The 23,097-nt window shown below is 39.6% G+C and overlaps 3 protein-coding genes and 1 non-coding gene across 6 annotated transcripts in view; all 4 read right to left on the reverse strand.

The window, feature by feature from the left end:
- snx29 (sorting nexin 29) overlaps positions 1–9,254 on the reverse strand; it is a 149,285-nt gene extending 140,031 nt beyond the window's left edge. For all 3 annotated transcript variants that reach the window (XR_010924791.1, XR_010924790.1, XM_067575602.1), the window contains exons 1-7: positions 8,836–9,254; positions 6,975–7,039; positions 5,897–5,949; positions 5,140–5,264; positions 3,265–3,445; positions 2,885–2,955; positions 1,010–1,270 (exon numbers count right to left, since the gene is read on the reverse strand). Coding sequence is in view for 1 of the 3 variants with exons in the window: in XM_067575602.1 (XP_067431703.1) it covers positions 1,010–1,270; positions 2,885–2,955; positions 3,265–3,445; positions 5,140–5,264; positions 5,897–5,949; positions 6,975–7,039; positions 8,836–8,842 (763 nt within the window). In the remaining 2 variants the exon portion in view is untranslated. The remainder of the gene's footprint in view (positions 1–1,009; positions 1,271–2,884; positions 2,956–3,264; positions 3,446–5,139; positions 5,265–5,896; positions 5,950–6,974; positions 7,040–8,835) is intronic.
- Positions 9,255–14,080: 4,826 nt separating this feature from the next.
- LOC137172033 (transmembrane protein 238-like) lies at positions 14,081–17,338 on the reverse strand. Its single transcript, XM_067576285.1, has one exon. It carries the CDS (start codon positions 15,296–15,298, stop codon positions 14,792–14,794), a length of 507 nt encoding a protein of 168 aa, XP_067432386.1. The 5' UTR covers positions 15,299–17,338; the 3' UTR covers positions 14,081–14,791.
- A 1,435-nt stretch (positions 17,339–18,773) lies between these two features.
- rsl1d1 (ribosomal L1 domain containing 1) lies at positions 18,774–22,790 on the reverse strand. The gene is made up of 9 exons (XM_067576284.1): positions 22,681–22,790; positions 22,273–22,412; positions 22,016–22,154; positions 21,100–21,248; positions 20,410–20,511; positions 19,975–20,068; positions 19,483–19,620; positions 19,194–19,382; positions 18,774–19,072 (listed from the first exon to the last, which is right to left on the reverse strand). The coding sequence occupies exons 1-9, from the start codon at positions 22,717–22,719 to the stop codon at positions 18,929–18,931; spliced, it is 1,134 nt and encodes a 377-aa protein (XP_067432385.1). The 5' UTR covers positions 22,720–22,790; the 3' UTR covers positions 18,774–18,928.
- LOC137172802 (small nucleolar RNA SNORA55) lies at positions 20,197–20,328 on the reverse strand. Its single transcript, XR_010925057.1, has one exon. It is a non-coding gene; the product is annotated as a small nucleolar RNA SNORA55 (small nucleolar RNA).
- Positions 22,791–23,097: the final 307 nt, after the last annotated feature.

Here is a 23,097-nt window from a genome sequence, read left to right on the forward strand (position 1 = left end):
ATCAATATGCTGTCATATGTTGGAGACAGAGTATCATGGCCTATGACTCACCACATGCAAGGGGTGGACTAAATAACAGAAACCTTACAATACAGTAAAATAGCCCCACAGTAAAGCAGATATCACATCAGTGGAGTTCATAACTTGCTGTTGCTTTTGTATTATAGTTGCCAACACTTCAATATCATGTAGAAAAATAACTGAGAAATGATAACTTCCTATGTTCAACATAACAAAACAGTTGAGTTACAGTCAGTTGTGGTTAGAAAAGAGGAACAGTGAACACTTGCAGACTGATCATGAAGTTAAATAAAAAAATCTCACAGTCTAGACCAAACATGATAAGCTTCAACAAATGTGTATTTATTGCATGTTTATCGTATTGCAATGAAAATGATTTCTATTATTCTGTCCTCCCCCAGTTTATTGCAACAAAACTGAGGTGCTCCTGTGATTTAGTTTTGTTCTTCCATAAAGTAGGGGGGCTTGTGAGAATTTTTTTTCCAAAAACGGTCAAAAGCGAAGCAGCAGAGTCCAATACGTCCTGGTTTTTATTCCCTAGTACGGATCACACCCCCAAAACCCTGAATCCTACAATTCCCATAATGCAACTTGATTGCATCTTTCATTAAATCCTTCCTATCTGATAAATGCTACAACCCCAGTTTATAAGACAGACTTTTTGTTATAGATTCAAAGTCTCAAGCCAAAATTAACATATTTGGAAGAAAAGTAGTTTCATGATACGAGGCTGAATATCTTGCTGTGAAATCACACACAATAGAGTGTGGAGGAAGAAGCAACCACCAAAGCAACGTCACAGACATAACCTGAAAGACAAACTTCAGCTGCTGAGTTTCTCTGTGATTCCGCTGACAACAAACCAGAGAATTTTGAGCCTCCGGTGGACAGAAAAGCTGAATCTAACACACAAAAACAACTAGCTTTACAATATAATGTTGGAACTTTTTATCAGTAGAGTGCCCCCTTAAATGTTGGTGTTCCCTACCAGCAGAGGTGCTGCGTGGCAGGACAGGCAGCGGGTCTGAGGCTCCATCCGCTTTGGGGGTGAAGCCGGGCACCACGGCCGTGGCTGTGCTGATCTCTCGGAGCAGGGTGCTAACCCCCTGAGTCGATTCCTTCCACAGGCTGCCGATGCCCTGCGTGGACTCCTTGAGGAGGTGGGACACCGATGTGCCTCCTGCTCGTGTCACCCCACCGTTCAGGTCACTGTTGTCAATGTTGATGGCAAACAGGATGGAGTTCAAACCTGAAGAGCGCAGCAGAAAAGAGAGGAGCAAAATGTATTTCATTACAGATCAGTCGTTTTAAATCATATGAAGCTTTTGAACTTCTGCAAAGTGCTTCGTAAGCTTTTCTGGGCGCACACAAGGAGAGCGGGCAGCTTCAAATGAACTCAGGCTATCTGCCTGTGTATGAAAAGAAAAAATCTGCAAAAATCTGGCATAAGATCAGTGGTACATGCTCTTATTATTTTAAGGTTTGTGCTCATCTGAGTTTGTGCTCATCAATAGTTCAACAGTACAAGCCATTAACACGAATAGGGTTAGCGCTACGATTCCAACCAAACACAGTCATGCTAAACAAGTAAACTGCACAGTCAGTTCATTTACTGCTTTTACAGCAGCTCTGTTTGTGTACAAGAAGAAGACTAGAAGTCTCCATCCCATAGTTACAGCCCTATAGTTCTTCTTAATACCTCCATGCTACAGCCACACTAGCTGTTGTGTTGTTCTCATTACACACCAGAACATTTTTGGATGGATAAAAAAATTAGAGACAAAACTTTGCTCTTCTTACCACAAATGGGGACAAAATGCAGTTTGGCCTGACATACAGTGGCACTAGAGGAAAGGCCACTAAAGTAGCCATCAGACTCAGCTTGTCAGGATTAGCTTTATGTTGTGAGACTTTCTACATTGTTAGCTTCAGTTGTGCTTTAAGCTTAATGCTATTGTTAGTAGTAATATAGTATAAGTTGGCATGTTAACACACTAACAGTGCACATTTATCATGGTAACTTAGTAGACACATTTTAGCACACAAGCATTACCATTGTAGCATGCTACGTTGTTAGAGGCCTTTTTACAGAAGACATTTGACACGTCACAGTAGGAAAAGAGCAGGTGTAAATAATAAAATTAATGACGAGCGAATTACATTTAGCTACTTTTGGTTCAGAGTCTTGATATTATACATGCTGGCTCACTGTTAACATAGTTAATGTTATTAGTAACCTGAAATGACTACTATCATGGTTTATGTACACTTTGTTCGCCTTAGCTCTGCTCTTTACATGGTCACTGTTAGCATGTAACATACTAACTTTACACATATTAGAACACTAAGATTATCATGTTAGCATGCTGTATTTGAATAACATGTATTAGCATGTTTATTACTATACAGTGCCTTTGAGTAAAATTGCAAACTAAATAAATATTTAGTAATGCGCTAGCTTGATTAACATTTAGCCACACTAAATATTAATGGATAAATATTAAATGTAAATATTACAGCCATGGTGTGGAGTATGTTTACCCTTCAAACTACACTCACTGAGCACTTTATTAGGAACGTACTAGAATGCATTAAATTGGAAAGTATTCCTAATATTCTTTCCACCCCATTAACATACATGAAGGTTGCAAAATATTAGCACTTTTCACTGTAATCCACTACACCACCAACACCCACTACGACCTCAATAATAAACATAAAGTAGAGTTATCACCTTTCTGACAATGTCAACAAAAACTGAAACTGTATAAGCTTTGTAAAACTGTTGTAGTGGATTGCATTAGATTGCACAGGTGTTCCTAATAAAGTGCTCAGTGAGTGCATATCTGAAACACAAACTCACCTGCAGCCATGGTTGGGAGCATGCTTGCTCTCTCTTCATCGAGGATAAAAGCCCAGTCTTCATAGTAAGTGCTAGAAAACAGAGAGGACGTGAAGACAATCTCTAATCAAGACAAAAAGGGGAAATGCCTGCATACCTGAGGAAAGACCAGCTATTCAGAACATAACTCTGGAGTCTGGGTGAGTCATTAAAACTGAGACTCGGACCAATATGCAAAAATGTGAAACTTTTTAACCGTATTATGAAAATGCAAATATATTTTTTATCAAGTTCACTGAACTACAGTTAAAGAGGTGATTTCATCAAGAAGAAAGCTGCTCCCATAAACCACAAACACACACACACACACACACACATACAAACACACACACTGTACTAACCCCAGGCGTGGGCGGTCAGCCAGGAGTGTGTGCAGGTAGCGCTCCAGCGAGTGCTCGTTGAGGGCGCAGCGCAGCCAGGCACGACCCCGGCCCAGCTCTGACGAGATCTGTCGTAGGGAGTAGAACCGCTGGAGCTCGTGGCGGTTCAGATGCTCCTTCACATAGAACCAGAAAGTCAACTCTGGTGGGGGAGGGGGAGATAAAAGAGAAAGATGAGATGATGAGTTGAGAGGTACAGGATGGAGGGCAGTGAGGTTAAATGGTTAGAGGGAAAAAATGTGGCATGGAGGGAGGAAGAGGAGAGGAGACAAAGATGAGGTGAATTAGTTCAATCTCATCTGTGACAAACAACTGTTCCTGAGTTACGTAATAGACTTGAAGGGGTCAGTGAAGAAGTCCTGAGAGTCAGCACATCTTCTGTCTCTCATTAACAAATATCCATAGCTCCATCCTGACTTCCTACTTGTCACCTCTGCATATTTTACACTCACCTCAGAGCTCACAATTCTATATATATATATATATATATATATATATATATATATGTAACATAAAACAACAAAAAAAGCTTCTGAGCCTGTTTTAATGTTAAGTTTTCTGAGGTGTGGTAATTAATAGGATTGTGTGCTTTGCTACTCTTTTGCATGTGATTAGCATATAACCTCAAAACAATGTGTTAAAATTATGACTATGGCTATTTCTGGCTTTGTCAGAGAGCTTGGCTTCATTAGGGAGCTCTAAATCCACAAGTTCAGCCACAATCCTTTCTTCTAATTGACTGTGAAATACAGGAAGCCGTCAGATATGCTAATAGTTATGAGTTGGTAGCCATTACACAAGTCATGCATTTCTCCTCCATCTGGAATTAATAGTCGCTGGATTCTTAAATATGACACAGTAGAAACTATTTAGTGTAATTTGAAACTAATGTCTCTGCAGCTTTGATGGCTGCAGCTAAAACTGAATCCTGAAGCTTTTCATAAAGTACATTTCCTCATGAAACGCTGCTCAGCACCAAGAAATAAAGACTATATGAGACTTATACAGCAGCATAAGGACAGTTGGAAGCTCCTTTCTTGTAAAAAGTGAAAATATTTCCAAATCTACAATGCATTTCTCACCAAGTATTGAAGGGTAAATCCTCGAAATAAGAGATAAAAAGGGAAAAAAGGGGTATTCTTTACACACTGTATAACAAAATCCCATACTGCAAGGTGTCTGCATTTCCCAACACGTCTTTACATCTACAAATTAATTATATTATATTGAATGAAATATTCAATCCAAAGTGTTTTATGGCTGCATCATTACAACAGATGTGCATTATTTTGTACCAGCTGTCATTTTATGTCCCTGTTGTTCATGATGCCTCAGGCTGTTTGAGATCTTGACTAGAATTTAAAATGCGTTTAAGTGGGTGTGGACAACGCTTGAATCTACAACATGCATTTATAATGACAGCACATGTACTTTTTAAGTGTGTGTGTGTGTGTGTGTGTGTGTGTGCAGCAGGTGCCGCCGCAGAAAGACATGGTTTAAAGACAGACAGGGTAGCACAGCAGAGAAAGTGAAACAAGGAAGCAGAGACCTTCTTATGAGTGTCATTTATCAACTATAGGCCCTAACCATCTGGTATCACAGCCAGACTTTGTGTGCGTGTGTGTGTGTGTATGTGGTTATCCTGTGTCTCGGAGCTCCCCACTGACACATCTGCTTCCTTCCAGCTGAGCCGAGCTACCCCGTAGCAAGGTTAGCTTCCTCAGGTCTCCTTTTTTTCCCAAGGTAAACACTGGAGGCTAATGTTAAGTCGCTTCCCCTGATTTCCTCCTTTAGACCCGAGTTTAAAAGGACCACGCAGCCAGTTGAGCACTGTACCTGCTTCGACCTTGCTGCTGAAGCCCGCGGCCTGCTTCAGGGCGGCGGCAGTGAGGGCAAGACCTCTGCTCTTCCTCAGACCATGCTGCAGCACCGCTTCAAACTGGGCGCAAAGACAGATCACCCTGCAGAGAGAAGGAGAGGGTTTTCAGGCTTAGTTTTCAGGATACAAGCGCTATGAAAGAGTTATTAGTGTTTTTCGTTTTAAATTATGGATGCACAGCTCCACTAGAAGTACCATTTTACATATATGTACATTACAATAAGGAAGCTGATTTTTCCACCCATAAGGGAACCCCACATTCCACACTGTGCTCATGTTTCTGCATATCAATCTATGAGATCCATTATAAACTTTTGTTTATAAAGCGCTGAACTACTTCAACTTTGAACGGTAATTAATGTTCAAAAACTGTAGCTACAATATTAATACTAGATCTGAGCAGCACAGGGTTGCCTACATACCCCCTTTTTCTTTTTTTATTTCATTCACTTTAGAAAAACAGAACTTTCTTACTGCTTGGATATGAAACGAAATATTATACAGATCTCATAATTTCATTTTAAGATAATTTAATAGTGGAAAAATTCACTCTCCTACCTGGCGTGTTGCCAGATGCCAGATAAGCACATACCGGAGACTAAAGTACCACAGCATCAAGTGAGCTGGAACTACAAACCAAACAACCTTTTGGGGGCTAAATAAACACAGATATAACAGAAAAAGAATTTCTGGGTAACAAGTGACTCCTCTTACCTGCTGTCTGAGTCTGTGGCAATCTCTTTTCTTCCTCCAAAGCGGATTTGGCACTGGAAAGATATGAGGGGAATGATAATAGATGCCTCTGACACACTTCTTTCTCTCGTGTTAGCCTGCTTAGTGCACACCGCCAGCACATTTTCTGCATTTGGAGGTCTAAATTGTTGAAATAGCCACAGAACAGACACTGTTTTTTTTCTGACGGGCTGTAGTTATGGTGCACTACACAGGATGTTTGTATAATATGAGACTCCCTGCAGCTTCCTTCAGCTGCCTTTAATCCTCTGTTCAAGATTTGCAAAGGCACTGCCACTTTTCATGAAGGGTTACCACAGGAAAGTCGTTCTGAAGCTCTGTGCCAAAACACGTAAGCTTTTTCCTAATGTGATGTGAGCCAAATAAACACGTGAAATGTTAGTATTTTGTCCACCTTGACTAGGAAATTTGAGAACATGCTCAAAGAAAGTCGTGGCTTTGTTCCTTGAAACCGTTTTTTACTGTTTAGGGGTACCAGAATTCTCAGATTTGCAGCACTGATCTCAGTTTCGGTGTTTATTTCATGTTACAAATCTAAATTTAACATCAGTGAGTCCAAGCAGTCAATGGTCCAGACCACCTGTTTCATTGTAAAGTGGCCAAAAACACAAATTTAACAGAAAATGAGCCTTTAATACCATTTGAATTCTAATCTTTTTTTGCCACCCGACATAATAGCACTTAATTTAATAAAATATCACTTTGTAAAAGTTGTTCATAGTGCTCGGTTCTACTTCCTCCAGTGTGTTTTGGTGTACTGTAGACTCTACAGATTAGAGAGAGGAACTAACACACACTCAGACAAAACAAACTTTGGCAGAGAAGGGCATCACTCCTAACACTTTGAAGGTGACGGCTATGAAATTTGGCACGTAGCTACATATTATTTTATAGTTCTCTACTACTGTACATGGCTGATTAAATGTGTCAATGTGTCAAAAGTGTCAATAAGTGAAGAGATTTTGGGATGAAATTTGGAATTAGTTTATCTCCTAAATACAGTGAAGAACGTACATATAACAGTGAACTATATATTTACCTGTTTGACAGCATCCAGCAGCCTCTCCAGGAGGTTCTGCCTCTTGGTATCACTCTGCTGAGTGCCTGCAAAGGTGATAAACAAAGCACACAATACAACTTCAGTGCGATGAAGGATTGAGAAAATGACTGTAATACAAACTGTAATTCCCCAGTCATTGCTTGTTGTTGTATTAATTATGCATGTCCAAGAGGAGAGGAAGGAAACAAACAGCTGAAGAAAGTCATCCTGGGCCACAGCTATTAGCATAAAAACACTGTTTGAGTTTGTTTATGAAGGAGAAATGATTTCGCTCCAACTGCTACAGCATGAAAAATTATCACCTGTATGCCACCCTAGCAAGTAATCATACAAACAAACAAAAAATATATGAAATAAAACACACTCAATGGCACTTGAGAAACATTCAGAGTGACTAGAACAATCGACAGTCAGTTTATTGCGAGAAAATTAGACTTTTTGTATTGTTATTATTAAAGGTACCCTGCAGAGTTTTTGACTTCTAGTGGCGCTGTGGAACAATGTTATTACAAGTGGTTCCACAGTTTGTTTATATTTTGTATTTAGCATGCACACAAGGAGAAACTTTAATATTCAGGTATTGTTAGTGCTCTGCAGGTTTCAATTTAAACTTATTCTTTTTTAAAGGTGATTATTTAACAATTATTCAGGCACTACAGATGAACAATAGCCTTTTGGCTAATTCAGGTGCATTTACAGTAATGTTTATTAATGTGCATTGTCACTGTTAAATGAAGTAATCTATAGATAAATTCAGCTGCTACGGTGTGCAGTATTCCTGCAATATATTTCCCAAAGGACTAAACAGCTGACATGATTAGTTGATTAATCAATTAGTCGATCAAAAGACAATTAACAGGCAATAATCTAGATTTTGATCAATTTGGTTTGAATCATAAGTTTAAGTAAAACTTCATTCTCTAATTCCAGCCTCTACAATGTGAGAGTTCACTGCTTCTCTCTGTTTTATATCACTGTAAACTGTATGAACTCAGTTTTGGCCTGTTAGTCAGAAAAAAAAAAAGAGATCTGAAGACGTCCCCTTGGGCTCTGGAAATTTTTCACAATAGTCTGACCTTTTATTGACCAAGCAAATAACTGATTAATTAAAAGAGTAATCTGCGATAATGGAAATAATGTTTCAGCTCTATCTTACAATTCTCGTTTTCTTTGGCAAAAAGATGCATTTCTTTGTATTTGCAATAACGTAACTTGGTATTCTCATTTTTATTGTTCAGTTGTTTCTTCTTTATGATGTAATATATTGATATAGACATTAACCAGGGGCTCTCAGGATCAACCACAGTCTTCAAAACAAAGCAAAGTGCCTTGCTCGTGGGCACTTTGCCCAGGGATGGAGGCTGGAACAGTCATTTCCTTCACCCGCTGTCCTGTCATGACCCCACTTCTATTAACTCCACATTGTTTACAGCCTCAAACAAATAGGCAATACTTTCAAAACAAAACTATGTCACAGGTGGTCACACTGGACCTGAATAGTATGTGGTTGAGTGTTGATACAGTTGTGCAGTGGACAGGTTTGCGCAGAGTGTTCAAACCTTTAGAAAGTGCATTTGAATAGTGTTGAATGGCTTTTATTTGAGCATTATTATTATTATACCTTCACTAAGCTTTGAAAGATCAAAAGGGTCATTAACTGGATATTAACACTGGCTGCAGTGTCCTTAGCTTCTAACCAGTCAGCAGAAATCCCCAACTCACTGTCTGAACATTGAAGCCATTAACAAGCCTCTCAATCTCCTCTTGCATGCCTGACTTGACATTTTAAGCGTGTATGGGTGAGTGGCAAACATAAAAACAATAAAGCAACAAAACTCACCGTTCATTCTGACAGCTCAACTCCGGTAGCAGTGACATCCAAGCTCAACAGTTCACCACCGATATAATTCATCCCTCTTTTGTAGCTTTCAATCATCGACAGCAGAGGCTAGCGAGGGACCGGGCCCATGCTGCCTCTGTGGCCGAGCTGGACCCACCCAACCGCGGCGTGAGGACTGATGCTCACTCGGTGAACAGAGAGGCCTGCCGGTGAGCCGCTGGGGCTGTGAGTCTACCACAGTCTGACATATAAGAGTTGTACACAGCCTGGTGAGCAGATGAAATGCACTATGCACAAGCCGGAGGGTAATTTTAAAGCCATGAAGTCAGTTGTCTACTGTGTTCAGCAAAGAATTGAAGTGTTATCAGTTGGGACCCTGTGACACTGCGAAAAAGGGGAAACGGAGTAGTGACTGATCCGTGTCGAGGTCACATGACAAAACACACTGCTGTCATATGACCAGGAAGCCCTGCTGGGACTTGTAGTCTTGTGTGAAAGGGTTATGGAACTACAAAGGTATCATTTTCAGGATGAAATCTAATTTAAGCCTTAGATGGAGGACGTGATGTTCACTTAACCTTATTTTATGTGAAGAAGGAAGTTTTAAAAAATAGTTTTTCTGAAAATTAAATTGGGTTTTGAGGTTTTTATCTCTTCTTCCTGCAGCACTGGGGAGCCATATAGATGTGTTAGCAACCACTGTGGTGTCCACTGCTGTTTTATGTGTTATATGACATTTTGCCAAAATACAATTCATATAGACATCAAAATTTAAAGTTAGGGCTCTGGTGCTAATGAAACAGACAAGGCTCAGGCTGTCTGACTATTTTTTAAATTTATCTTACTTTTTCTCTTTTTTTTCTCATAGTTTGGCACTCTATATCTGCACACCACAATATCTAAGAGAATATTGGCCATGTTAAGTTTTATACAGCACAAAAAGGCTTTTGCACACCCAAATCAATTCGATGGTTTATTTCATTTAAATTGTCCAATACAAGCACAGGGGATGTTTTGGCTATGCTTTCTTCAGTGTGTTCCCTGTGGTTGTATTGGACAGTGTGGTGGATATTTAAGATAAATTCACAGAGAGCAAGCTGTCTTTCAGAGATTTATTGCAATATCCAGAATACACATTTGCAAATGCAGATCCCCCAGTTTGCTAGGCTGGAAGAGTATGAAGTATGTATGAAGTTCAAAATCATATTTGTACATGTGCTGTCATGGCAGAACATCTCATATTTGTCATCCTAAGAGGTGCCTTTTAATTAATACACAGTATTCCTACTGTTCATTTATAACCTTATCTACATTTCTTCCTTGGGGAATTTTCCTCTCTGTCTCTGTTTGCTGAGAAGTAGAAATTGAAGGCCGAATCTCACAGCTCACTTTAATTAGCTGATCCAGCAGTGAACCACATTCACAGGAGACGCAAAGAATACAACTATCTATTGTTCATTTAGCTGCAAGACAGTATAACATAAAACAATATTACATAATCTAAAGACAATAAAACATAAGAGTATAAGCTCCCATTTCAACAGTTTAAATGAAATAAAAAAGAATCTATCTCATTGATTTGGGCGTACAATTTGGGCGCTTTTGGACTTTGACTTATTTTTACTTCTACAATGTTAAGTTTTATGGGTAGGTTTAGTTTGTGGGTTATAGATAAAGATGGTTAACCTGTTAGCTATTAAAGTTAGATGATGGATCTGATGAATATTTATGTCATATACTGAAAAACACACTGGGGAGAGTTGATATGAGGAGGGAACAGGAAGCAGCAGAGAACAGTTAATCACACTAAAACCAGCAGAACAAACAGCTTTGTTTTAGGGAACAGCCATAAAGCAACGTATGACATTTCATTTTGTTCCCAAAAGCTGAAGTAATTCAGACAAAGCAACCGAGGACAGAGATACTGACTTATGGGTATCAGATGACCTGATCAGTGGGGATCAGATGACCTGATAAGTTCATCTCAGTGTGTTGAAATCTGCACTCTGATCATAGTCATATCTAATCTAGTGTGTGTGTATATTCCAACAAGTCCTCCAAATTACAACTTATATCTTTCTTGGGAGAACAGTCTTGTATATTGATATCTGTGTGCGTTGCAGCTTCATGAGAAGATTACAAAAACAGGAAATCACACCGGAGCTTGAATAAGAGATTGTTTTTGAATTAAGGCAATACTTTCTTCTTTTAGTTTCGACACATGAACTACAAAGAGATCATTTTTTAAATAATTCTGAGCATTTATTGGACTCTTTTAGTCTGTAAACTGACAGGCTTATATTCACACTATGTGGTGCTTTGCTTTTATAGGTTAGCTCTGTTTTTGTTCATATGTCAAGGGATTTATATATTTCTAGCACACACTCATGTTAACATGATAAGCTTTAAAATGTCCTATCTTAGCTCATATCTGTGATCAATTGGAAATTGAACATTACTGTAAAATGATAAATTAGTGAATAATTATCATAAAGAAGGACCAGCCCTTTCAGCTTAAACCACTCCACTCTCTCATAATGCTTGCTTGTCTATGTGGTTGCATCAGATTAGATACACCTTATAATATAATGCAGGTAAGTACAACACCACCACAATACAACATGAAAAACTACCACAGACCGTAATTTCCACCTCTCTAACAGAGTCTTGACAAAAAATCAATACAGGGCTCTAAGCCTGGGCCTGTAAAGCCAACTGACACATCATATGTGATTTTGTAGGCATAAATAAACTTGATTTGACTTATATGAGAATGTTTTTAAAATCATATATAAGAGGTCATACACTGTACATAAGATTCAAGAAAGAGAAGATTTTCATGTTCACAAAGAAGGAATCACCAGTAATATACATATATATATATATACACACACAGTACCATTTAGATAATAAATTAAATAAATTGTTCTTGTACGGCTCTCTGATTGGTAGTTTTTCACACATATCTGGTTAAAAAATTAACTGGACCAAATCGGTTGTAATGCCCATCTCAAAAACCCCCACTGAATCACTTGGCAATGGCCATTCAGATGGGTCCCCTCAGGTATGGTGCACCTAGGTATTAAACGTACAGGCAACATTAGAAAAATCATGCAGGCTAATCGCTATTGTGTAGGGTTAACTTAATAAAAATAGTAACAACACCGAAGGTCAACTACATAACCTATATGATACCACTCTCCCTTCCTGCACAGCTCCTAAAAGAATATATTAAATGTGTTGAATTGTTTATATGGTAACGGAAAAAGGCTCTCTTTAATCACACTAAACTATACTCTGCCAAAGATAGTGGGGGACTCTCCCTTCCTATAGGTTAGATTAGTATCATTGCTCATTCTCACTTGCACAACTGTCAAAATGCAACTTACCTCCTCACAGAGACCCAGTCTGGGTCAAAATGGAAAAGAAGATACTTGATCCCTTTTGGATTCAAACATTTGCAAGAGACCGGTCGGTCTTTGCCGGTTCATAACCCGGTGTTAGAATTGTTGATGAAAGTTGGAAAAATGGCACACAGTTACGTTAAAAGTAATATCTCTTTGACATCTGAAGCATCAGGATGGTTTAAGACCAAGAATAGAATAGCCAACAAGCCATTCAGCTGGTACCAGTGGACTAAAGGAATCCTGCATCTGAGGGACCTATATGAAGATGGTCATATGGTTACCTTTCCCCAGTTCAAGCATTGCCTCCTCTCAGTGCTGAGATGTGGTCCCAACCTCGTCACTGAAATTCAAAGCCTACTACAACATGTCAGCCTGAGACAAGGTGGCTCATCAGTTTCTATGACCTCATCAGAGATGCCAATGCACCTAAACTTGATGGGTTTAAATTGGATTGGGAGATATCGGGGAATATATTGAACAACATCAATGGAATGAAGCTGTATCATGCTGGCATACACCTGCCTGAGAAATCCAGACACAATTCACCAACTACAAGAGTCTTAATCATTGCTACTGGACCCCAGGCAGAATGGCTAGACTCAAATTAAGACATGATTTATGTTGGCGTTGTCATAAAGAAGCTGGAACAATGGTATACATGCTATATGACTGTGACATGGTTAATGATCTATGAGGGAAAATAATATCTTTTATAAATGATCTATTCAGTGTGTCCCTGGCCAAGAGCCCAGTCTTGTGTATGTTTAGTATTATCCCTAAAAAATTGCAGATGCGTGGTTCCAGTAAACTGTGGCCATGTTGACAGGATGCAGAATTATTGTGGGACAATGGAAATCAGTCACACCATCATTATTTGAGCACTAGATCAGACTAATGTCCAACATAGCAGGTTATGAATGACTCATATTCAGACTCTCAGGACGCCAAAACCTATTCCTGAAAACATGGAGCCCATTCTTGGACCACATCAATAGGAGACAATGTCAATGAACTGATCTCACATCACACACAGTCAATGTCAACAGATAAGGCCCACTGTCAATATATGTACATAACTTCTCTTATTTATGATTAATTTCTTTTCTATTTCTTTTTTAAATTTCTTTTTTTTTCTTTTTACTTATTATTATTTACTCCTTTTATTGTATTTATTCTTTGAATGTATGCTGGTAAACCTACTTTTTCATACTGTACTATTGATTATTATTCAGTATTGTTTCTACCATTTAATTAGCAGTTATAGGGATGGGTGGGTGGGGGATAAATGGGTGTTCACAGTCTGAACATGTACAGAGAAATGTACTATAACTTTCCTCCTGTGACAAAATGTTGGACACAATCAATAAAAATTAAAATTAAATAAAATAAATAACCTGAAATTTTACAGCTTTATTGTGGCTGGTCAAATATTTCTTAGGGGTCTGATATTGGGGGAATTTGGACTCATCACCTCAGTGTTTCTTATTTCATGTCAACAGGCGTGAACACAATCATCTTCTCTGTATAATATATAGAAGCACATTAACATTATTTCACAACTGTTTCAAACACTTAAACAAACTGACACCAAAAGGCTGTTCACATTTCTGTGCATAAGAGGGAAGATTTATCTGAGCTTCTCTTAAATATGAGTTTGAGACACGTACCATCCAGCACAATTAATGATATCACAAAGTGGGTGTGAAGGCTAATCATGACTCAATATGTATTTACAGTCATATTGCACAAGTGAGATTATATGAGATATGAGATTTAAAACTTCCAGTGGTTAAACTTTACGAACTTTACCATCAATTTACTAAATAATGTTGTGACAAGGCAGAAATAGATTAACTTTATTTACATGTACTTTGCTTACAAGTTAATATAGAAGCCTGGCAACTATTTATCCTGGAACACAACAGCCTGCATGAGTGAGTGCATAAGTAACCAAAGTCTGAAAAGAAACCGTTATCTCTGCATTAGCAATCATTGCTAATTGCAGCTGTTATTAGCTGACTGGTGAAATTAGACAGTGTGTGTTTGTCTTCACATACAGTATCATCAATATAAGTGATGTTGCTCCGGTGGAATTTAGATTACGTTTGTCTTTTGTCTTTGCTTCATAAAAAGTATTTATTGAAATAAATTACACACATCATTCAAAACGGTGTGTTTAGTCTCTGCGCACTTTATCTTTAGACAGGTGATTAAATAGAGAGCGTGAAGTTTAAATTTATCTTCATATATATATATATATATAAAATAAACAAGAAAAAAACATCCCTCTGACAGTATATCCTTCTATAACAACAGTGACTGATGAGACTTTGCAGTTTGCATTTGCAGCACTGTGTTATAGTGTGCAAGGTTTACACCTTATCAGCTGGATAAGAGCATGTGGATCTTATCTTCAGTGCTGTCTAATCATTACTAGTGCATATTAGCAGAGCAAACACAAAATCCCTTTCAACAGAATAAACTGATAAGAAAGGAAATAAATATGATCCAAGTTTAGTGTCTCTTGGTGTCATTAGTGACGGTTTAGTTCATATTAACAGTGTCTCTCTCACTAGAGTTTTTGATGAGGAGGCGATGTTGCTGTCGTAGATAGTGTAGAGCGACACATCTGTGCCTGGCAGCTGTCCAGTGTTTGAAGGTCTGTTGTTGTCCAAGGGGCCCTCTCTGAAAGACCTGCCATTCCTTCTGAAAGAGTTTCTGATCCCATTGGAGAGGCGGTTGGACATACGCCTCACAACCCGGCTGAGCCCACGGTTCTTCAGTTTGATCAGGCCCACGTCGTCCTCCAGCTCCTCCGGGGGCACATCGATGTTCCCGGAGTACCAGAACACCCACCAAATCAGGCTGAAGAAAATGACGATGGCCCCGGCGTAGATGAACAAGTCGTGGACAACCAGGCCTCCAAACACCCCGACCATCATGATGAACACACCGAGTATGTCATGGGCAACCGCAAACCAAAATGAGCACTTGCAGCGTCCAACTCCTCCATACGTCCTCTCCATGACTGGCTCGATCTGGACAGATGTTGACATGGTGGCAGTGGAGGTCCTCCAAACCAAAAGCTTTCTGCACAGCTTCTCCCAGATTTAATCCAGATGTAGAAACAAGTCAGAAGCAGCAGGTGCTGGCAGCTGCAGGACAGCGTAGCCCTGACTGATTGATTGACTGACTGACAGAAACACATGAAACAATCTGCAATGACACTGATCAAAGTACAACGTGTGCAAACCGTTATCAGCAAGAAGCCACTCCAGCTTGTGACTGTGTTGGAGGTTTCAAAGTAAACAGTTGCATCATCACTGACAAAAATAGTGTTTGCACTCTAACAGCATCATAAGAGTGATCTTCATCTTCTCATTCAAGCTCCCTGGCTGTACCGTTTCCGCCTCTGCTTCTCTTTCAGTATGGGGACCCATACCAGCCCCACTACCACAAACATCAGCCCTATGGACAGGCAGGCGGAGGCTACAGAGCGGGGTGCCTGCGTCACCCCTGTGGACTGAAGCAAGAAGAGGAGTGCACCCGCAGCAGACATCAGAGACCCCATCACCATTGCAATGATGGGCTTGTGGAGGTAAGACCAGCCTGGGGCCACTGCGGCGCCTGAGTGAGGGTCTGGACACAGGCTTTGACTGCCGGAGTCATCTGGAAATGAAGTTTCTCCAATTGCTTCCATGGTTGCTTCACAGAAAGATGCCTGTGTCCGCTTTGTTTCTCCCCTCCGAGAACCTTTTAACGCATGAATAATGGAAGAACCAGCCACCGAACATGCATACCTCTCCAACTTTCCTCCTTAATTCTGTCTTGAGTTGCCCTGTTTGCTCACCCAGTCCTTGTTGAAATCAACTGTAAACGCATCCACCTCCCAGCAGTCATATGAAGAAGATATATCATCTGTAAGATCTCCAAGCGAGTGTCTGCATGATGCATCGCTTATTCTCTTGCCCAGAAACCTGTTAACACACTGTAATTCCAGATGGCCCGCCACACCCACACAGCAGAGGGAGGGCTTGGATGAATACACAGACCCAACCCACCTGTTGACAACAATATCATCACCACCAATTGGCTGTCCACTTATGCTGATCATCTTGTTACATTATACCACCAAAAACACACTGTACACTGAATACTGTCTACTTGAGAAATGTAGAAAAATCCACGTTTTAATTCACCAGATCAGTTTGTGGATGGTATGATAGTATGGTAATTTCACTACAGAGAACATTCAGGTGTTGTAAAGGTGAAATACCTGATAAAAGATGTAATCCTGCCCACGTAGCAATATTGCATGCGAGTAGCAGGCAGCAGCTGTACAAGCCTCAGCATAATCCCATCAACAATAGGCATGTCATCTGATACAGCCAGCAGCTATACGTGCACCGCTCTGATGGCTAAATTCACCATGAGCAAACACTTCCCAAGACTAACACACTTCAGATGTTAAAGCACACAAAACAGCCCATATTTATTAGTGTCATGTCATTTAGTATACTGTATAGCCTGATGGTAATGCTCTATGAGGTGATTCCAAAATGAAGTACCTTTGACTTGAAACTTTGTCTTTCAGATGGAAATGGGCAGACTGGTTTAATGAGCTGTTTAAGACACCTACAATTGGTGATATAAATTATTCAGTCACAAAAGTCAGTTATATGCCTGTTTATTCATCTTTAGTGAGTCATTCTGCAACATCGTGATGTGTTGACTCCCATCTTGGGAAATGCTATCTTTAAGTATATACAGCTATGATGAATATGATCTGCTGTTGTGACAAAAACTGGCTTTGCTGAGAAAGAAATGTCTGAGTGGTTTAGCTAACCAAAGAGAAAAGGTCATCAAAAAGAGGACATTCTGAAAGAATAAAAAGTATTTTCATTATATTCATGTCATAAACAATACCTTAAAAAGACAGGTTCACAATTTTTCAAGTCAGTTTCAAAACAACAGTCAAGTGCCCAAATGAACATTGAAACAGGAAATCATTCCTCCTGTTCATACTGACCATTAGAAGATCCACCTCAAATGGAGGACAAAATCCACAGTTTTCCACAATCCATAGTACTCGTGAAGATAATATGAGACTTCATATGTCTGACTTCTCATAACAAGTGGATATCTCCACAGTTTGTCTCTTTAGTAAAAACAACGTTATCCTGTTCAGCTGCAGTGGAAGGATCGGAACAAAAAGAGGGAATTCAGCACCAAAAAGACTTTAACTTTGAAAGATATTGACTAATTTGGACGACTGAAGCATCATATTAGCTTCAAATAAAGTTTAAAATACATTTTGCACAGAAGGAGGACTGTGGATTTTGTCAACCATCACTTACATTGAATGTGCATTATGAAGGGATCTCTTAATGGTCAGTATGAACAGGAGGAATGATTACAGCAAGAATAACATGTGTCAATGTTTATTTGGGCATCTGACTGTTATTTTAGGACCAACTTGAAAAATTAAGAACCATTCCTCTAAGTTCCTGTAAAATTTAAATGCTAAATTCACAAAATAAAACTAATCAACCTAGTATTATGTACTGCCTTAATCCTCTTCACCCCTGCAGGACATAGGACTATAGTGCAGCTCCTCGCATTGTTCCTAATCACTGGCAACATATTGAGTTGCCCCGAGCTAAGTTCATCTTGGCTAGCACGCCTGTCTCAGTTCTGCACCAGGCCTTTTTTTTTTTTTGTCTTTTTCATTGATGAGTCCATCTCAGGGCAACATTTGGGAAGCAGCCTGCCTCCATTCAAAACACATGGCTCAGATTTCACAATTGCCTGGTAATGTTCTTGCTTTTAGTTTTTCTGTGTAATTCTGAGGCAGTGATCTTGTTAGGCCACACAGACTTCTCAGGCATCCATCAATCCTTTATCAGTTTTGGTTTCCTGTCGGCATTCAGTGCCTGGACTTGATGATGGGTTTTAGGCTGTTTCGCTTGAAATTCAAGATGTTGGGGAAAACGCACCCTGGGCTTTCTCCAATCTCACCCACTGTCCTTGCTGATAACTTTTGCCTTAATGAGTAGTGGCTCACCGTCTATTAAAACTGCTGCTGGGAGTGTTTTATTAATGAAAATCGTCTGAGTTTTGTTGATGTTCAGACCTGTTTGCTTGGCAAATACTCAAGCTTGTCTGTCTTTTCCTTTGTATGCTGTCCTTGGTGGCAACAATGGTCACAGACAAATCTCCAAGCTGGCTGAACAGGGTCCACTTAATGCCTCTGGCTTTATCTGCTGTAGTTTGGGACACAATCCAATCCATGGTGAGGAGGAAGAGGACTGGTGAGAGGATGTGAGCTTGTCTCACTCCAGACTGAACGGGGAACCGCAGAGTGTTTTATCCAGGATGACGCTGCATTCAGTCTTCACATAATGTTTCCATAATAAATAGAAATTCTAACTTGGTATGCGGAACACCAATTCTACTGTATATGAATACTCACTGACCATCATAAGCATTTTATTCTTACAAAGCATGTAGAAAACACAATAAAGCCGTAGATCATTTCTGATAGATACGTTTATAATCTGCTTCAGTCAAGCAAACAAGACAAAACAGGATGAATATATTGATCATTCTATTAACAATCTGCTCCTGGATACTGTGTCAAATGTCCATGTTGAAAAAGGCAATATGAAAAGATGTGCTACTGACAGTTATTTCAGTTTAGGCACTTTCCTTTTTACTTTGGAATCAGTCTTGCCAGCTTTCTTGGTCAGTTTGCTTTGAGCTTTTGTTCCTTTCTTCATTACGGCAGGTTTGGGTGCTTTCTTCAGCTGCTGCTTCTTTTTGGGTGGCTTCTACAACACAGAGATGAAATTATTTAAAAAACACAGAATTGTCTGGATTTTTCCAAACTGTCAGATGAAATATTTTAAGTAGTTTAAGTATTTAAATCTTGTAGCTGCGAGAAGCACTGACCTCCACTTTAGGCTTTTTGCTCGGCGTTTCTATGGGAACCAGCTGTGGGATTTCTTCCTCTTCCTCCTCCGCTGCCTTCTTTTTCTTTCCCTTCGCCTTCTTCTTCTCCTCTCCCTTTCCCTCTGCAGTGGTGTCTGTTTGCTTTGTGTCCTCTGTCTTGTTCTTTGCCTGCTTTTTGGCAGCAGCTTCCTGAAATTCACAAACACACAAGATGGTTATTTTACAAGTACTTTCAATAAATCTGGCTCGAACAAAAGACAAACATTTAAAAAAAAAAAAAAAATCTCACCTTTGCCTTAGGACTCTGAGCCTGCTTCTGCTTCTCTGCGTCGTCCAGCACAGTGAGGTGGTTCAGCTCTGAGGTGTAGATGGGCAGGGCCACTGAGGTTTGACTCTTTAAGTGGATAAGCTTCATCACTGGTCCTTTCTACACACAGTAATGACAGAAGAAATCAGTAAAAACAAGCAGAAATGTAACATTTGCGCATTTTAATTTGATGTGTAAGTGCTACACCATGTAAGACAAAGTGAACAAGTAAGCAGTGGTGAAACACAGACTCTAAATTGGGAGCAGCTTAAGACAATTAGGACAAAAACACCTCTTGAAGAACACTGAATTACCCACATTAAGACATATTAAATTTAAAAAAGGGAATTAAGGGAATTTCAAAGTGGTCCAAAGATTTTCTACTCCTAAACAATTCAGTCTGTTACTGATCTTTGATGTATTTGTCCAACTGGCTGAACCAAACCCAATGAAAACACAAGACAAGTCTCTCACCATACGTAGTTTGGCCACCACTGTTTGGACAGCAGCTTCAATGTTTTCTGTCACTTCATCTGCCGTCATGCCGGAATGAGCAACACGAGCCATACTGCAACACAGGCCACCATGCAAGATAATTCTGAGTTATGATGTGAAATGCTAAGGTGACATTGTAAACAGCACAAGTTGTATAAAAGGTAGGGATTTTAACATTTCATATGAGCTAGACATTAGATATTGTGTATCAAAGTTGTAGAGACGGGCTCCACGGGAGGAGGAGGTCCATCTGGATATACATTGAAGTCTCTATGGCACCAACATTGCCCGTATCAAACACTCAACACAGTTGACAGGGTTGCTGTAAGGTGCTATTAATTCTAGAGCAAGACACATTTTTTTTAAAAAAAGGTACAAAGGTATTAGGAACACAAGCAGTACAGAAAATCTCACCAGCAGCAGCCCTTGTTTGTGACCTTCACATTGGTGCCTTGGATGACTTTCTGGATGTCTCTGGCAAGCTGTTTGCTCTGCAGGTTCACACACAGCGGCTCTCTGGTGGAGACGGGAACAGGGTGAGAACACAGCCACTGAAGCTACAGAGCCACACGATACAAACACACAAAAAACCCAGTAGTATCCCAGTCCATCTGAACTGGTCGACTGTAAGCAAAACATCACACTACAATTACTGCTTAATGCTCTGTACACCAGAGTGGTTTTGCTCGTTTTAAATATCCTTCATTTATAGGCTTAAGGCATGTAATATATTGTTTTTTCCACAAGGACACCATTCAGAAATACAGTCACTTTGCATGTTAGTAGTCGTGTACATGCTGTACCAGAATTTTTATGGAGACCTACTAAAAATTGAAACTTTGCAATTCTTTGACTTTATGTCCAGAATTGCTTGACGCAGCACAAATATTCATATATGAGGAGATAGAGGAGATTTTCAGGGTTCCAGGAATTAAGAACCATGTTGATGGGACATTTTGAGCCTTAGTCATGTCAGAAACCTCATTTCATTTATTTTATCACTCAGATTTGCTGATTGTAGGACATGAATACATCTTATGACATCATTCTGATTGGTATCAAGTTGTAATATCATGTTTTTGGAGAAGAAATGAAAATTCTTACCTCTTCCTCTGGTAGAAATGTTTTCCGAGATGGGACGGCAGCAGGCGGCGGATGCGGTCGTCAGAAAGGAACATGTCAAAATTCCCCAGCAGACGGCGTTTGGCTTCAAACGGTTTGTACTCCGTCCTCAGGACCTTGTAGGGGATGATCTGCCCCGGATACATGCACACATCATGATTAATACTACTTGACCAAAAGTCAATCTGTATACACTTTCATCTCTAAATGACATCACTGCCCATCCAAAGTGTAACTTGAGGAAGAGGATTTGATGGGGTGCTATTTGACAATTTGTTCTCCACTTAGATACAACACTAAAGAAGAAAATATGAATCATATGAAAATTATCAAATAAATAAAAATTAGCAATTGTAGTTGTAACCTGTGGGTTTTCAGGGTCTTTTCTGTGATTATGTGTTGCAAATCGGTATCCTGAATATACGTTTACTATATTTCTACTACAGTTCATGATATCCTGTGTTTGCTAGACAGCACATAGGCAACCACTGGGGAATGAAAAAGGATGAACTTTTAATCAAAGGTAGTTTGTGAACACAGAGGCAACTATAACAGCGCTCCGTTACTCAAAACTTGCACAATTACTATCAATGTTTTAGACTCTTGAAAAAGTTTTGGTGTCTAACCATATGTGTGTTAAAACATCCTACAATTATATCACATTTAGCCTAAAACAATATGAACACCAGTCACATGTAGACAGCATTCTGCTGTGTATCCTCACATCAACTGGGGGTCTTTTGCAATTTAAGGACTTACAAGCTGCAACAAACTCTGCCACCCTGACTATATGTTTCTTATACTCCACTGGATGTTTATTTGAGCTGATCAATGTGTTCAAGCAAAACTGATCAAATCAGCAGCTGTCAGTGCTCCATATAGACTGACTGGTAGGTACCTCAGTGATGTTTTTGACGCCCCTCTCCTCCAGCAACTTCTTATAAAACCTCTGGGTTTGCTCTGAGGTCATCTTGGGCTCATCTCTGGTGAACAGACAGACCTCCTCTGTGTCCGGCCTCTGGCCATGGGGCAAGGGACTGAGGACAGGACGGGAAACACAAGAGTGACATTTAGGACGTATTTTAATATCAATGAATTCTCTATTCTAGTTAAGAAGTACAGGTCAAGCATGAAGGTAGCTTCAGGTGGACTCACATGCGGATGGTCTGTGCCTCTTTCGGGACCTTCCAGAAGGTGAAGAGCAGGCTGATCTGTTGAGTGTCGTCCAGGAACAGAGAACTACTGGTGGACTTGGTTTTCAGGAAAGCCTGTAGCGCTTGAACGGCCTTTTTCACCTGGGAGAAAAATGTATGTCATTGTGTGTTAAGGCAATACAAACAAGCGGATTTCATACAGTAATTTTATAACAGCGTCGAAAGAACTTATTATGGTGCCACTGTGAATTAGCTTCGTGGCTAAACTAGTCAAGCAACCAAGTTAGTTCATGCTATTTAGCTTCTCGCTGCTGTCAACTCCTAATTAATTTCTCACCAACATATAAACAAAACTTCTATCTACCAAAGTTTGAACGCGTTACAACGAAAAGATTTGGTTTTTTTTTACCTGCCCCCGGTCTAAAGCAATTTCTGTTTTTTCAGCCATGCTGTCTTCTCTGCTTCACGTGTGTACCACCGCCACGCATGCGCAGTTATTTTGTGCCTACGTCACACAATACAAACTGAAACTTTATTTGTACGAGGAATCTGAAACAGGCACTGAAACAAGGGAAATCCTGCTACAAAATGCTTTTTTAAACTTATATTTTCTATATTTTTAGACAAGTTATGATATATTTTTAAAAAAATCAGAAAGGACATTGATATCAGTTGTACATTTTGTTGTATCTCTCCTGCTGTTCACTTCTTTTGGCCCTTTTGTGAGGCTCTTTTATGTGTTTCCTCATCAACAGCCATATTGATGAACATTTTATACTATTTTGGAAACATGTACTGTTTAGAATACTAGAAGAAAACTCTAAAT

Source organism: Thunnus thynnus, chromosome 20, assembly GCF_963924715.1.
Source record: "Thunnus thynnus chromosome 20, fThuThy2.1, whole genome shotgun sequence".
NCBI lineage: Eukaryota > Metazoa > Chordata > Actinopteri > Scombriformes > Scombridae > Thunnus > Thunnus thynnus.

What these genes read in the sequence shown, in the direction of transcription:
- LOC137172033 (XM_067576285.1), bottom strand. Translation starts at nt 15,298, where the DNA reads ATGTCAACATCTGTCCAGATCGAGCCAGTCATGGAGAGGACGTATGGA.
- rsl1d1 (XM_067576284.1), bottom strand. Translation starts at nt 22,719, where the DNA reads ATGGCTGAAAAAACAGAAATTGCTTTAGACCGGGGGCAG. An exon ending in GAGGCACAGACCATCCGCAT is followed by an intron (nt 22,155 to 22,272) that starts GTGAGTCCACCT and finishes TCCTGTCCTCAG; the next exon opens with TCCCTTGCCCCATGGCCAGA. An exon ending in CATTTCTACCAGAGGAAGAG is followed by an intron (nt 20,512 to 21,099) that starts GTAAGAATTTTC and finishes CGTCTCCACCAG; the next exon opens with AGAGCCGCTGTGTGTGAACC.